The sequence below is a fragment of the Lathyrus oleraceus genome, chromosome 4 (assembly GCF_024323335.1).
Source record: "Lathyrus oleraceus cultivar Zhongwan6 chromosome 4, CAAS_Psat_ZW6_1.0, whole genome shotgun sequence".
Classification (NCBI taxonomy): Eukaryota; Viridiplantae; Streptophyta; class Magnoliopsida; order Fabales; family Fabaceae; genus Lathyrus; species Lathyrus oleraceus.
Window position 1 is genome coordinate 119,889,749 of NC_066582.1, and position 17,269 is coordinate 119,907,017.

Below are 17,269 nucleotides of genomic sequence, written 5' to 3' on the forward strand. Positions count from 1 at the left end.
ACTTTTGGCAAATTTTTCAAAGGCATGTTTTGTACATCAAACTTCAAGGTCAGTTTTCATAATTTTCCAACATAGCTTTTGTTCCTTATGTCAAGACCTTTCCAACCATTACTCACATGCCTGTGTTTAGATTTTTTATGTGTGACTTTCGAAGAGATGAATATTTATGACCAATTATGAAATTCACATTGAATCTTGAAATGCAAGTTATTGCAAGGCAAATTACACGTCCAAATCAACTCATTGTGCTATCAGCTTGCAAATCCATCAGCTTTTGGGCCTCACATGCGCCTGTACAGGCCCATGCATGGAGGACCCAAAGCTTCATGCACACGAGTTTCTCCTCACTTGGCATCAGCTCCAACTATAAATACCTTGCCATACTCATTCAAATGAGAACCTGAATTCAACCTGAAGCTCTGCAGAATTGGAAACCCAACCATACCAAAGGAATTCTCATTTTTAATTTCTCATTTCAAGTTTGAATTTCAACAAAATCAGTTGATCTTCAATACTTATTCCTCAACCTTGCATTCATATTACACCTCAAGATCAATTTGGAAGCAAGAGATTGAGTGAATCGTGTTGTTTAAAGCTGCACTTCAAAGGTTTATCATCTAACTTTTTTGATATGAATCTCACCATGTAATATGACTTGCTTGTGTTCAATTGGTTTTCTGAAGTCCTCGTGTGAGAGGCAAGCCAATGGTGGCTTTGATTTTGTGTTTTGAAGCACTTCAGTTTATGCACCTGGAAATTCAAGCTCAGATTTCTCATTCCATAGAGATCTTGAGAGAAATCCAAGGTTACAGGAGTGATGTACATCACCCCAGCTTCATTTTGGTATAAGGCTCATGCATTTTGGTTGAGGTTTGAAAACCTGCAACTGGTGGCCGGAATCAGTTGGCTCACCGGAGAAGATGGTGGTTTCCACCACCGTCCCCACGTGGATGATTCCAGGCCTTTGGATCCCACTCCTCCGTTCTAATCGTGGCCATGCATTGTGTTTACTTTTTTGAATCCAGCATGTGATGCGTTTGACTAATGCCTACCATGGAAACACGCTTCTGAACCCTTGGATGTTGCCACGTCAATTAATGAATTGATCCAAGGGGCGCTGATTTTTCTCTTTTTCTAATTTCTGTTTTATTTTCTTTTATTCCATTTATTTTCAAAAATTCATAACTATTTTATTTGGAATCACAAAATATAGGACCAATTGCAAAAATTTTCTTGAAAAATCTAGTTTCATAATCTGATTTTTAATTAATTTTGTGATTCCATTTAATATTTTTTGTGAATTATTTTGTTTTTAATAGTTTTTAATTCATTTTAATTACTTTTTGATATCCAAAAATTCCAAAAATATTTTCTTAACACATATGGATGATGATAAGTCTATGAAAAATATTCTCATCAATTTCTTAATTGATTTGAGATTTATTTGAGATTTTAATTTATTTGTGTTATTTTTCTTGATTTTTAATTGTTTTAAAAATAGTTTCTGTTTTCAAAAAATGTTGAGAAAATTTGTCAAACTTTGTTTGACCATGTTAGACTTATGGTGATTCAATTGGACTTATCCAAGTTGATTTGAATTGAATTTGAAGTTTGACCATACTTTGTTCATTTTATTTTATGTTTTATTTTAATTCCAAAAAATACCAAAAATATGTTTGACCTTTATTGACGTCTAATATTCATTTCTCTTTTGTTTATCATTGGTTGATGATGATTTCATTCACATTTTGATCATTGTGTTTTGATTATGTCATTTGAATTCTCATTTTGTCCATTTCATTTCATCTTCATCTTCTTCTTTTTATTTTGGCCAATGAGTTAATGATTTGTGGTTAGCCTTGACATATGAGAGGCTTAACCTTATTTGATTCAAATGAAACTTAACTTGATCAAAGATCAAGTGAGTTACTTTGTGTCCAAGATAGGTTGCTTCTTGGTCAAGCAAAAAACCTAAAATCCATACAAGGCCTTCCTTCTTTTCTTTTGGCATGACAAGTTGTAGGAGCTTGGCTTACTAGTCATGATCTCTAACTTGTGTTTATTTGCCTATAGTTTTATTGACCGACCTCAGATAGGTGTGACTACTACATTAGTGCACTTACGATTGCTTAACATAGCGCTAAATTGTCTTATGACACACTAACATTGACTACTAATTACTAACTTTAATTTGAGCATTTAATTCTTGTAATTTACTTTAATGCAATTTATTTTCTTGCTCATTTATTCATATTGCCTTTTCACTTTGCTCACTTGAGCTCATATTTTATGTTTATGCTATTCTCCTTTTGCTCACTTGAGCTCATTATTATGAATAAATATATTGTGGCTTTGTGTTTGTTTTGTGATTGTTTGTGTGAACCCAATGCAAAAAGGAGAAAGGACTTAGAATTAGGACCTTACCTATGCTTAAAGGAGTTCAAGAGCAACTAGGCCTCATGTATTTAGAATGATAAACTTGTTGAAGAGCAACTAGGCCTCATGCCTTTAGAATGCTAAATCTTAAAGTTGACTTCAAAGGACCCCTAATCCAAAACTCTTTCTTTGTCCATTTCTCTTATTTGTGTTGTGAACCTTTTGATTGTTTGTTCTTGTGTGATAGGGACTCCAATCTTGAGATAGTAAGAAGGACCATTGTCATGAATAGCCAAGTTAAGAAAGACATGCCAAATGGAGATCCTAGGAGCTTGAATGAATATTTGTTTGATTGCTTGAGTTAATTGCTAAGTCCAAAGGAAAGGAGCATATTGAATCATCTTTATGATCTCAAGAAAAGGAACTCCAAGGGTTTTATCTCTTCTCTTATCTTTGCATGTTTAGGACTAGCCCTTCTCTTCTTCTCTCCACTCTAACCCAAGCCAAATTCATTTTGTGCAAACATTGACATTGTTTTCAAAAATAGAAACCTAGGCCATATGCCTTTGATTTTTCAAACTCTTTTCATTAATACTTATTTTGAATGAACTTTAAGTCAACTTTGACTTCATTTTGTGAATACTTCTAATTTGTAAATACAACTCGCTTTAAGTTGTTTTTGTGGTTCCAATGGCCACCTTTGTTAAAAATTTTTTCTTAAATATTAGTCATTAGGTTTGAGTTATCATAGTGGTTGATGTAAACCTCACCTTATCCTTAGTGATTGGACTATAAGTCTTCCATACTTATTATAGGGTGAATCCCTCACTAGTATGTTGAAGGTCTCCTCACATGGTGGATTGTTGGTTTAGGTTGAGTTTTCTCCCTTTGATAACAAAAGACCTTAAGGCTTTTGATCAAATCAATTCACTAATATTTTGAGATTTTTACCCCGAACTACGAGGTTTTGATCCTACCTTTGTGATGGTACGTAGGCAATGGGTTCATCCATTCAAACAACAAAAATTGTAAATATGTATGTTCTTTTCTCATCTCCCTAATCTTGTTTGCACAAATATTTTCTCAAATACCAACCTACAATACATCTTTGCAAAAAGGGCTCCCTTAGAGTACTAAGGATATTTTTGGTGCTTAAAACCTTCCCATTTCATAACAAACCCCCTTACCCAGATCTCTGACATTTTTATTAGTTTTTTATTTGATAAAACTTCTTACTTGGTTTTTGTTCGTGTCGCACCTCGAAAAAATGGGGATACGACTTTATGCGAAGTGCGATCGCACGTTCGCAATGATGGACTGAACAAAGTCGCCACCGAACTTTATTTATTCCTAAAAAGGAAGGGGGAAATATCGATAAAACCTAAGACAAAATGACAATGATTATTGGTCGTCGCAACTAAATCAGGGTTCGGGAGTCGATTACGCAAGGGGAAGGTATTAGCACCCCTCACGTCCGTTGTATTCAACGGGAACCGTTTAGTTAGTTTCATTTTGAATGTTAGCTTATGTTAGTCTTCTCAAGTTATAATGAGGGAGAGAAAGAATAAAAGAGAGAAGAAATGTTTTTAGATTTTTGACGAAGGACTAAACCTAAGTTTTTTATTAGTGGGCCTGACAAGATTTACAAATCCTGCTCCTACGTATCCTACCCAGAACTACGTAAGCCTTGACTTCTCTATTGAGATACGTAGGAGCAGGATTTGTAAATCTTGTCAGGCCCACTAATAAAAAACTTAGGTTTAGTCTTTCGTCAAAAATCTAAAAACATTTCTTCTCTCTTCTATTCTTTCTCTCCCTCATTATAACTTGAGAAGACTAACATAAGCTAACATTCAAAACGAAACTAACTAAACGGTTCCCGTTGAACACAACGGACGTGAGGGGTGCTAATACCTTCCCCTTGCGTAATCGACTCCCGAACCCTGATTTGGTTGCGACGACCAATAATCATTGTCATTTTGTCTTGGGTTTTATCGATATTTCCCCTTTCCTTTTTAGGAATAAATAAAGTTCGGTGACAACTCTGTTCAGTCCATCATTGCGAGCGTGCGATCGCGCTTCACATAAAGTCGTATCCCCATTTTTTCGAGGTGCGACAGTTCGCTTTCTAACCTTTCCTTTGGATAAATAGAAGTGCGGTGGCGACTCGAATTGTATGCTTACTTTTGATTTAGTCAATAAATCTAAAGGTAATGAATACCCCGCTACAGAAAAGTGGAGACTCTGCTGGGGACCATATTTGTTTCCTAGTGGGTTTAGCCTACTTTTTGCCTTTGTTGTATTGTATGTTTATATTAATTTGTGACTATTTCATATTCTCAAGATGATACCTCATCCAATCTTCCATCAATTTCTGTAGAAACTCTTCCAAATAAACCTCCTATAGAATTAAATCCTTTAAATCACCGTCATTCTCAACGTATTCCTACTCCTTCATGGCGCCTCAAGGAGTACGTCACTAAAATTAATAATGTCACATTAAAAATTAATTTTTCTTTGGAAAATTATTTATCATTCTCAAATCTAAGTAATTCTCATCAAACTTTTCTCATCAATCTCATTGAAAATAAAGAACCAAAATCTTATTCTCAAGCTATGAAATCAGCTGAATGGCATGAAGCTATTGCAAAAGAAATTCAAGCCCTTGAATCGAACAACACTTGGACTGTATGTCCACTCCCAGAAGGAAAATCAACAATTGGTTGTAAGTGGGTTTACAAAATAAAATGTCACTCTGATGGTACCATTGAGAGGTATAAGGCTCGATTAGTAGCCAAAGGCTACACTCAAGTTCAAGGTATCGATTATCATGATACCTTTGCACCAATCGACAAATTAGTCACAATTCAACTTCTCTTCTCCATTGCTGCCATTAAAAATTGGCAATTACATCAACTTGATGTCAATAATGCATTCCTTCAAGGAGATCTCAATGAAGAAGTTTATATGAAATTACCACATGAATTCTCTCATAAAGGGAAACCATGTGTCTGCAAATTAAACAAATCAATTTATGGTCTTAAACAGGCTTCTCGCTAATGGTTCTCGAAATTCTCCATCACTCTTATTCAAAAAGGTTTCTGTCAATCAATTTTTGATTATAGTCTATTCACTTACAATTATGCTCAAACGACCATATTTGTCCTTGTTTATGTTGATGACATCATCATCACTAACAACAATGAAGATTCCATCTCAGATATAAAGCGATTTCTTGCCCAATCTTTCTTTATCAAAGACTTGGGCAATCTTTCCTATTTTTTAGGCATTGAAGTATCCCATTCTAAAAAAGGAATATTCTTATGTCAAAGAAAATATACACTTGACATTTTATCTGACTCTGGTATGACTGGCTGTCGACCATCAGATTTTCCTATGGAACAACACCTTCGTCTATGGCCCAATGATGGAAGCCCTCTTCCTGATCCGACACTCTATCGTCGCCTCATTGGTCGTCTATTATATCTCACAGTGACACGACCTGATATTCAATATGTTGTTAACATTCTCAGTCAATTAATGCAATCTCCGCGTACCTCTCATATGGATGCAGTCACACGCGTTCTTCAATATCTTCAAAGAAGTGTTGGCAAATGCTTATTTCTCTCAGCAGCTAGCTCTATTAATTTAGTTGGATATGCAGACTCTGATTGGGTCGGTTGTCCTACAACTCGTTGATCCACTACTGGTTATTTCACCATGTTGGGTTCTAATCCAATTTCATGGAAAACCAAGAAGCAACCAACAATTTCACCTTCTTCTGCTGAAGCAAAATATCGTTCCCTTACAACTTTATCTTCTGAGTTACAACGGTTAAAATACCTTCCCTCTGATCTAGGAATTGATCACCCTCAATCGATCACAGTTTATTGTGATAGTCAAGCTGTCATCCATATTATCGAAAATCCAGTTTTTCATGAACGCACCAAACACATTGAAATCGATTGTCATTTTGTTCGTGAGAAAATAAAATCAGGTCTTATCACTCCTTCATATCTCCGGTCTTTTGACCAACTAGCTGTCATTTTTACTAAACCTCTTGGAGGCGATTCTTATAAACGACTACTCGACAAGTTGGGTGTTCTTGAGATTTCAATCCCACCTCCAACTTGAAGGGGGTGCTAGGATATATTATACAATTAATGAATACCAAAATTACAGCAAATCTAGACGTGTACATAGCTGATCAATACATATAAGTACAACAAGGCAAAGCTTATCAATTGTATTTCTTCATATAAAAATTCTTATAATTGTATCTCTTCATATAAAAATTGTTATCAATTGTATTAATAGATTTTTATTATAGACAAAATATAGGCTTGACTTTCGATGCATGCTTTCAATGCATATATATCCTTGTATCTATTTTTAATCTATACAATATATTATATATCACATGAAATTATATATATATATATATATATATATATATATATATATATATATATATATATATAATATATATATAATATATATATATATATATATATATATATATATATATATATATATAATATATAATGCAAATCACATAAAATAAGATCACATACTGATAGAACAATTATTTCTCCTTTATTATATAAGTATAATATTATTTTCAAAATGATACAGATACATATTATAGTTTCAAATACAGTTTGTTTTTGCAGTTATATGTTAGATATTTAAATTTTGGGTTCTCTCTTCTGTCATGCTTGATAGAAAAAGGAATAAATTGTATAGAAGATGTCAATGTTTGAATAGTAGTAAAAAATCCACTAAACGTGACATCTTCTAAAAATTAAAGGAGTATTGCATATCAAGTCAATGCATATCAAGTCAATGCATATCAAGTACAGCGAGGCAAAGCTTATCAATTTGTACAACACGTCTAAACACGTCTAACTTTGCCTTGTCAATTCAAGTTTTTGTGAAGTTACGAGTCATGCAAATTTTTATCCTAAAAATTAAAGGAAGTAGTGATTTGAAGATGCAAATTGATACGAAGAAATTTCACCACAAAATGTAGGAAATAATAATAATAATAATAATAATAATAATAATAATAATAATAATAATAATAATAATAATAATAATAATAATAATAATAATAATAATAATAATAATAATAATAATAATAATAATAATAATAATAATAATAATAAGCGTTGAATATATTATACTCTTTAAAATGTAAATGATATTTGATTTGAATCTTTGTAAAAAATATGTTTTATTCTTCTTGTAATGTGAATATTTTCTGTCTACGGTCTCTGAAGTACACCATTTGTTAATGTGACTTGTCTATATGATTTAATTTAATTTTTTTATTATTTTTTATAAAATGTATGTGGATTTTATTTTATTTATTTATTTTTTAAATATTTTTTTTTTAGAAATGTGGCTTTGGACGATGAAAATTTTTACGGTCAGGAAGCTTCTAGAGCATTAGAAGCCTACCATTTTAAACAGAAAGCCAAATTTTTCGATGATTCACATCTAAGAGCGCTGCAAAAAGTAGATTAGTTAGTCCACAAGTTAACAACTAAGTAGCATTCAAGCTGCTGACTTGATTATTTTGCGGATGAAAGTGACAACAGCATAACACATATAGTATGTAATTCGGAATCTGAATTTTCATCATGTAATTGTTCTTGGTATCATGTGTCACTATTTATAAGGAATCCATTAGGCCAATTAGGAGACATTGGAAAATGATTGACAACTTAATTATAATGAAAAAAAATGTACCCTATAGTGTGAGCAAATTTTCATTTACCCCCTTGTAATAAAATAAAAATAGAAAATTTTATAAACAAACTTTTTAATTTTTTTTTAAATTATTATTTTTTAAATAAAATAAAATTCATTTGTATCCCACCTCCAACTTTAAGGAGTATTAGAATATATTATACCATTAATGAATACTAAAATTCCAGCAAAACTAGACGTGTACATAGCTAGTCAATGCATATCAAGTATAATAAGAGAAAGTTTATCAATTGTATTTTTTCATTTGGAAATTCTTATCAATTATTATAGATAAAATATACATCATGCTTTCAATCATATTTTCAATGCATATTCTGTATCTATCTTTAGTTTATACATTGCATGTGTATGAGTTTGCTCAATTAGTAGTAGAATATTGGGTTTGGGTCAACGTGAGAAAATTGAATGATATAGAGTTGAATATCATGGTCAATATTTTATAAGATTATATATGTGTGGAGGAAAATTATATAAGACTATAATAAGACTATAAAAGTTTAATTAAAGGGTTTTTTTTACCGAGATAATCCACTTTTTCGAAAAAAAATCTCAAAATACCCCATTTTTCAGGAAAATTCCCAAAATACCCCACTTTTAGGAGGAGGCGTCAATTGGATTGGGGACCCCTCTTAAAAATTGCAAGGAGGCGCCAATTGGATTGGCTAGGGCACCTGCCCCAGCCAATCCAATTAGCGCCTATGTGTAATTTTTAAGAGGGGGCGCCAATCCAATTGGCGCCTCCCTTAAAAAAGCCTCAAATGAAAAAACCTCAAACATGAAAGTTGTAGATCTTTTCAAGACAATGAATTTGGATATAAATTTTGCATCATTTGGATTTTTTATGAGAAAGTTATGGGCAGTTGAAGTTGGACTTCTGAGTTTTTCAACTATTATCTGACCTATAATGTTTTGTAGTATTGCATGTGTTTATTTTAGGAATATGAATTTTTGTCCAACATAACATTTGAAGTAGACATATTAAATTTTCCAATGCACTTGGTCCCACTTCAAAATAATTAAAAATGAGTGAGTTAGGTCTTTGCGAACTTGACCCAAAATTAGGGTTTATGTCAAAACATGAGTATGTGAATTTTGCCAAAAGGGACCAACTTCAAGCCCTTCTGTTTGAATGATAAAATCCTCAAATGACAAAACCTTAAACATAAAAGTTGTAGATCTTTTCAAGATAATGAATATGGACTAAAGTTTTGCATCATTTGCAATTTTTATGAGAAAGGTATGGGCACCTGAACTTGGACTCTTTGACATTTTAACTGTTATCTGACCTATAATGTTTTGTATTATTGCATGTGTTTGTGTTAGAGTTATGAATTTTTGTCCAACATAACAAGTGAAGTAGACATCTTAAATTTTCCAATGCACTTGGTCCCACCTCAAAATAATTAAAAATGAGTGAGTTAGGTCCTTGCGAACTTGACCCAAAATTAGGGTTTCTGTCAAAACATGTGTATGTGAATTTTGCCAAAAGGGACCAAATTCAAGCCCTTCTGTTTGAATGATAAAAGCCTCAAATGACAAAACCTTCAACATAAAAGTTTTATATCTTTTCAAGATAATGAATTTGGACAAATTTTTTGCATCATTTGCATTTTTTATGAGAAAGGTATGGGCACCTGAAGTTGGACTCTTTGACATTTCAATTGTTATCTGACCTATAATGTTTTGTATTATCATATGTGTTTATTTTAGAATTATGAAATTTTGTCCAACATAACAATTTAAGTAGACATCTCAATGGAGTTTCAGTTAAAACATGTGTATGTGAATTTTGCCAAAATGGAGTTTAGACAAAGAAACCTAATGTTTGGAGTTTACATAAATTTGATATAATACGAATTGATATTAATAAAATTTGGATTTTACACAAAGAATCCTAATGGTGATGACCGGGATCACCTAACCGACCTCCGGTCCCACATCCCCTAGCTACCCTAGCCCTTGGCCATAACCCCCGTTGACGATTCTGCACCGGTGTTTGTTCATCTGATGGTCCAGGAGCGTCATTACCTCCTACAGGAGAAGATCCATTGAGTTATTCAGCCAACTCAACATAGTCTTCAGTATTCAATGATGGTGTACCGGCGTAGCTGAGCTCATGACCCATGCCAGAGAAGTTGGGGTGTGGTTGACTCATGGATGGGCGACCAGGACGGTTGAAGGGAGACATGGGTGTGAATGATGGGTCTAGGAACGGTTGGAAAGGTTGTTGGGGTGTTTGGAAGAGATATGGTTGTCTCCTGCATGCTGAACAACTCACTTATGGATGGCTTGCATGATTGACACATCATCTCTGACCATCTTAGGTGTCCGACACGTGTCTGTCTTGTGTCCTGCATGCTGATGACTAGCTTCTTGATAGCTTGCATGGTTGACACATCATGTCTGACCATCTTAGGTGTCCGACACGTGGTTGTCTTGTCTCCTGCATGCTGATGACTAACTTCTTGATAGCTTGCCTGGTTGACACATCAACTCACACTGTCTTGCAGGATTGACACATCATCTCAGACACGTGGCTCTCTAGTATCCTGCATGCTGAAGACTCACTTCTGTCTTGACTAGCTAGCATGCTTGACACATCAACTCACACTGTCTTGCATGATAGACACATCAACTCATGACTAGCTAGCATGCTTGACACATCAACTCACACTGTATTGCATGACAGACACCTCATCTCAGAACTGACTTGCATTCTTGACACATTATCTCAGAGTAACTTCAATGTCTGACACATTATCTCAGAACTAGCTAGCATGTGAGACACTGATACCATCTATTTAAGTGTCTTACTATCAACATCCAAGACACTTCACTCACATTCATCTGCACTTGCAAAATAGTTTTCATCTCCAAAATGTCATCTTCATCATTATACAGTGTCAACGTTCACTGCAACGGTGAAACTTTTGAGTATGAGCTTCATGGTTTTTATTTTAGAAACACTGATACCATTAGAGTCACGTTGAAGAGAAATGCAACATTTTTGCATTTGAAAAAAAGAATACAATCCTTTATAGGATCAGGTATTGTGTCAAAGATGACATATCAAAATCCTATATTTTTTGAGAATGGTCAATGCAAGTTTTTCCCCCTTAAGATACGAGACGATGAAGATGTTGAAAACATATTTCTTAGTCATGAACATTCAGGCATGGATTGTATCGAGTTGTACATTACTCTACAACCATGTATACCGTCTCAACAGTCTCAACTAACCGATCAGGATGCAGCTGGTGAAGATGCTGCAGATGATGCACAATGGTCAGATGAACTCAACCCAGAAGCAGAAGTAGAAGTCGACGTTGTTGATGAAGAAGAAGAGGAGACTGAGATACAGGTTGATCACATCCTGAACAACGACGATGAAGACGAGGCTCAACCACCACCAATACCTCCTAGTCATGCCTACAATCCTCCTCAACATATGACAAATATGGATCTTCACGACGATGAAACGTCCGACAGTGTCTTCTATAATCCGTATCCGAGACCAGTAGGCGAATTAAAGGTGGGAGACATGTTTCGTACCAAAGAAGAATGTGTCTTGGCAATCAAAAAATTCCACATGAACAACTTTGCTGACTTTACAGTGAAATGCACTGATTCTAGAAGGTATGTTATCGAATGTCGTAACATGCTTTGTAAGTTTCGTTTGGCTGCATCTTACAAGAAGAAAAATGACTCTTGGGAGATCGCTTCAATAGACCCACCACACAGTTGCGTTGCAACTAACGTTGAACAAGATCACCGTAAACTGAGCACAACTTTGATATGTCAAGACATTCTGCCATTGGTAAATAAAGACCCATCAGTGAAGGTGAGTATAATTATATCCCATATCCGAACAACATATAATTATATTCCATCTTACAAGAAATCATGGATTGCGAGGACAAAGGCTGTTGAACAGGTTTTCGGCAACTGGGAGGATTCATTCAAGGAATTACCACGGTTTTTATGGGCACTAAAAACTTATGTCCCAAGAACTGTGGCAATTCTGGAGACAGTGCCAGCAATGATGCCAGACGGAACCTGTGCTACAGGTAATAGAATATTTCACCGTCTCTTTTGGGCATTTGACCCGTGCATCAAAGGTTTTGCTTTCTGCAAACCTCTCCTGCAAATTGATGGCACCTGGTTATACCGAACCTGACTTTCTGGTTATCGGCACACTCAGTCACTCGGAAGATCCTCTCAATCTCCTTCAACCACTTCTGAGCGCCATCTGGATCGTATGCTCCCTTGAACATTGGAGGATTGTTCTTCTGGAACTCACTCAGTTGACGAGCAGCTCCCATTCCCACAACATTCGGATTTCCTCCAAGTACTCCAGCTAGCATACCCAGAGCCTCAGCAATTGCAGCATCATCTCTACCTCTTCCAGCCATCTCTATTCTGAAAACCCAAACAACTCAAACAATAAGTACTGATAGGGTCACACGACACCTATCCCGTACAGGGGAAACAGAATAATTACGACTCGACTCGACCGACGATGCTCTGATACCACTAATGTAACACCCTTCTAAATACCCCAAAATATTTAATTAAATATATAACATATCAAATCAGAGTAATTATGCCCCGAAGGGTGTCACACAATCATTTCACAACAATCATCAAAATATCCTGTCATGCTCATTTATTTAATCAAAATAAGACTCTTTTGCATAATTCGCAGCGGACACAAAATATCGACATTCAAATCATGTACTACATTACATGTAAAGTTGGTCAACAACTAAAATAAAACATAGTCAAACATCCCCTCCCGATGTCACATCTACCAGAGCATGACCCACTAAGGACGACACTAGACTCCATAGCACTAGCTTCTACTCAACTCACTGCTCGTTACCTGAAAAATAGTTGTAAGGGTGAGTTCCTCAATCAATATAATAAGCATTATAGAACAACATGTAATGCTAAGTAAATAACACATCAATTCACCCTAATCAGACTACGCACTCAGCAACGGCAATATCCGTTCAAACATCATATTCAACAGTAACATATAGCATATGTATAATCTCAACCATACTCGACATCAACAACACAACACACAACACACATATAATACTGGAATACATCCATTCATATTATATGCCATACATTCATTATGCAATGAGACTCCACACATGCGGTACCGACTATTCTTGAACATACAGTTCAAGCTCACCGATCAAATCCAGATACGGCTACTAAGCTCACTAGTCCCACTCATTTGAGATCTAATGACTCACTCACTAATTCCTCACCGTGGGAATTAGCTACAGCCCCGAAGGCTAGACTATGCACACTAATCATCTAGCATGCAAACATCAACAACAAATCTACGATGATTCACTCACTAATTCCTCACCATGGGAATTAGCTACAGCCCCAAAGGCTAGAATATGCATGCTAATCACCTAGCAATGCAACAACAACAGCAACAATTCAAGAATAGACATAAGCCCACACTCTAAGCCATAAAACAGTCTATTCACAAATGCATACATAACTGATACATTCACGGCATCATGCATATCATCACACATCATTAATACATTTTATCACGAAAGCATATCACATCATGCCACATAATCAAATACAGTATTAGCACACTCTACTAATACCTATACCACTCAAAACAACGGGAAATGATCCCTGCTACATCATACATCAGCTAAGTACATCACTCAGCCTAAACAACCAAAAAACTGCATAACAACAGCACAGAAAATCACAATTCTGCCCATACGCGTATTGCCTATGCCCATACGCGTATTGCCCACGCCTGACCAAATCCATACGCGTAATGCCTACGCCCATACGCGTATGCTACGCGTATCTGTAACACCTCAAAATTTGCCCTCCTCTCGTGGGACTAAGCATTAACATATTTGCATTTCATTTTAGGGCATTAGGCATTTCATGTTGCATATCATGTGGTTACATTGTGCAAGCCATCTTCCCAAGTCTTGATCAGAAGATGAGGAAGTCAGAAAGTGCAAGCCTAGGGTTTTACTGATTGATCACTGGCCATCTGAGGATTGGGCTGTGAATTAGGGTTTCAGGATTCTCCATGGATATTGGTCTTCATCTTGATTGAAGTGATACATCATCATCATCATGGTTGGATGTCATCAGAAGATTGAAGCTCATTCCTTGAGATTAGGGTTTTGACCACTGGTCAACCCTAATCAGTTGTATTGGGCCAGTCAGGGCTGGATCAGGAGATGAGGTTTCTGATGATTATGGGGTTCATTTTGTGATTATATGGTGATTATTGAGGCTAGGGTTTCACCCTTGAGCCATTTCAGTTGAAGATTGGGGCTTAATCGGATCTATGCATTGCCAGATTCATCTGTCAGATGAAAAAGTCAACTGTGGTCAACTGTACATGATCTGATGGATTTGGAGGTGGAAAGGAGTTGGATACACTTCATTCATGTTGGAACAAGTGTTATATGACATCTCAAAGCTTAAGAATGAAGAAAATCAAGTCAGGACAAAAACTGCCAAAAATAGAAAGTGACTTGTAATGGAAGTTTCCAAAAATGGAAAGTTTTTGACCTCAAAGCCACGTGTCTAAGGAAGCTTCAAATGAAAAATTGTTCAACATGAAAGTTGTAGATCTTGTTCTCACCTTTCCAAAAAGTCCAAGAACTTGAAAATCCCATGTATGGTTGTCAAGTTATGGTCCAGTGAATTTCAAAAATGACCCGTAATCAGGAGGCCATAATTTCCACATATTTTGTCCAAATTGCAAGTTCTTTATATGCACAAACTCCATTTGATATGTACTTTCATGGTGCATAATTGGATTTTCCCAAAAATGGCCAAGGCAAAAAGTCACTTTTCAACTGGACAGCTGAATTGGATCAGGGGCAAAATTGTCCAACTTTCAAAATAATTGGAATTTGGAGATGGGACTTTTTTCTACACCTCATAAATGGAATTTGGAGTGTGTTGGAAGAATCATCATTTCTTGCATAGGCTTTTGTAAATTGGAATTTGGCTTGAAGAATGAAATGGTGAAAATTGGACAATTACCACACACATGTGAATTTGAGAAATACACCACCAATGGGAATGGGACAAGTTGCAATGGTTCACATATGATATTTAGAGGTTGCATGAGCTGTTAACAGGTGGCATGAGCTGTCATAGTGGAATTACATTTTTACCCCTCACTTGAAATAACCAATTACACTAACAATGCTAATTTGGTTAATCACACACTTAAGCATGGATTAAGGACCCATATATAATCTAAATCACTTGCTAATCAAAACAGAAATCACATTCTCCAAAGTTGGATCTCAAAACTCTCCAAATTCTCAAGATTGCTCAAGAACACCAACACCTTCAATCTCAAGTTTCTTCATCAAATCTCCACCAATTCACACGATTCTTGTTGCATTCAACCACATTCATCATCCTCATCGACTGTTTTTGCAAATTGGAAGGCAAGGAGTTCGGATTCTCAACTGTTCAACATCACCTCATCAATGGCAAATCCGGATCGTGGACACTAGGAGTGGAAGTAATTGAATTCGAGCGCGCCAATCACCTTCCTTATCCCTCTGCTGTTGCTGTTTTGAAGAATGGAGCGCTAAAAGCATCGGATTCACTTATGCATTTCCAGGTTTGGAGTTTTTTCGAAATTCAAGATTCGATGAATTATGATGTGCATTCTGTAGAGCCTTGCTTGTAGAACATGATGATGCTTGTGGTTTTAGAAATAGTGATCTGTAGCGTGAGAAATCGTGAATTGAAATTATGAACTCAAACCCTAAATGCTTCGATCTGTTCGATTTAGGAACTTTTAGGTCTTAATAATATGATATTTGTGTTCCTCACATTGAGACGGTTCGAACGAGCTATCGCTTGCCAATTTCCATTGAGTTTCAATGTTCTTCGAATTTTCAATTTTCTGGAAATTGTTGCTTGAAGATGATGACTGAATGTGCTGTAGATCCAAAAAAGCGTTTGAAAGTTTGAATCTGGTGTTTCCCTCCCGCGCCAAATTAATTACAATTATGCCACTGTTATTTTAATTAATTTAATTAAATTCTAAAAAATATTTAAACACCTTAAAAAATGCATAAAAAATAGTAGAAAATTCAGAAAAATATGGAGATTTTTTCTATGACTTTGTTGATGAGTGTAGAATTTTTTTGACCTATTGGTCAAAGTTGTGCATGGCAAAAATTGTATTTGGCTTAGGCTTGTTTCACATGTATCCATTTTTGACACCTTTTACCATTTTAATTGTGAAATGCTCATAGTGTTAAATAAATTCTTGAAAATTTTTGTGATGATTGTGGACTCATTGATGCTCATTTACATGTAAATTTCATGCATTTTTGATACCTGGTCATTGAGCAGCAAATTCTGGAACTTAGGTGTGACAATTTGTGTCACACCTCATGATGTCAACTTTCTGGAATTTTTTACATGACCTATACTTGTTAGAATTGATTGAAATTTTGCATGATGATTGGTTGGCATGTTGAGATATTGTATGAATTTTTGTGGAATTTTACACTGCATTTTCAATTTGATCATGATTTTTCATTTCTGGTGATCATTTGTGCAAGCTCATGTGACCTAGGTTGGTAGATTGATTGAGAAATCCTCATATGGTACTGTATGATCATGAAATTTGATATGCATGTAATAGACACATAATGTGACATCCCTGTTTTGGTCCCATCCATTTCTATTTTGTTTTCAATGAGATGTGAATTTTTGAAGTGGAAGCATGCATTGATGTTGTGATTTGGAGCCTATGATTGTGTCTTTTTCTGTTGATTTTCATTGACATGGTTCTATTTGCCCAAATGAGCTCAAATTTGATATGGTAGACCTTGAACATCCCCTGTTTAGGTGTAATTAATTTGAGAATTTTTGGAGTTATTTTGATATGGATTTGAATGCAATAGTTCTGTTTGTATGCTTGGTGCTTCATTTGAACTAGTTTGCCTTATTTTGTGCATAAAATGAGCATGATGAATGATATAAACATGAGACCAATGATGTTTGCTCTTGTTTGACTTTAATTTGAGATTGGTTGGTGAATGCCTTGCTGTTTAATATTTTTTCT

General features: G+C 35.3%; 1 protein-coding gene across 1 annotated transcript; it reads left to right on the forward strand.

The window, feature by feature from the left end:
- The first annotated feature begins 5,742 nt into the window (after positions 1-5,742).
- Positions 5,743-6,075, forward strand: LOC127136296 (uncharacterized mitochondrial protein AtMg00240-like). Its single transcript, XM_051062874.1, has one exon. It carries the CDS (start codon positions 5,743-5,745, stop codon positions 6,073-6,075), a length of 333 nt encoding a protein of 110 aa, XP_050918831.1.
- The last annotated feature ends 11,194 nt before the right edge of the window (positions 6,076-17,269 follow it).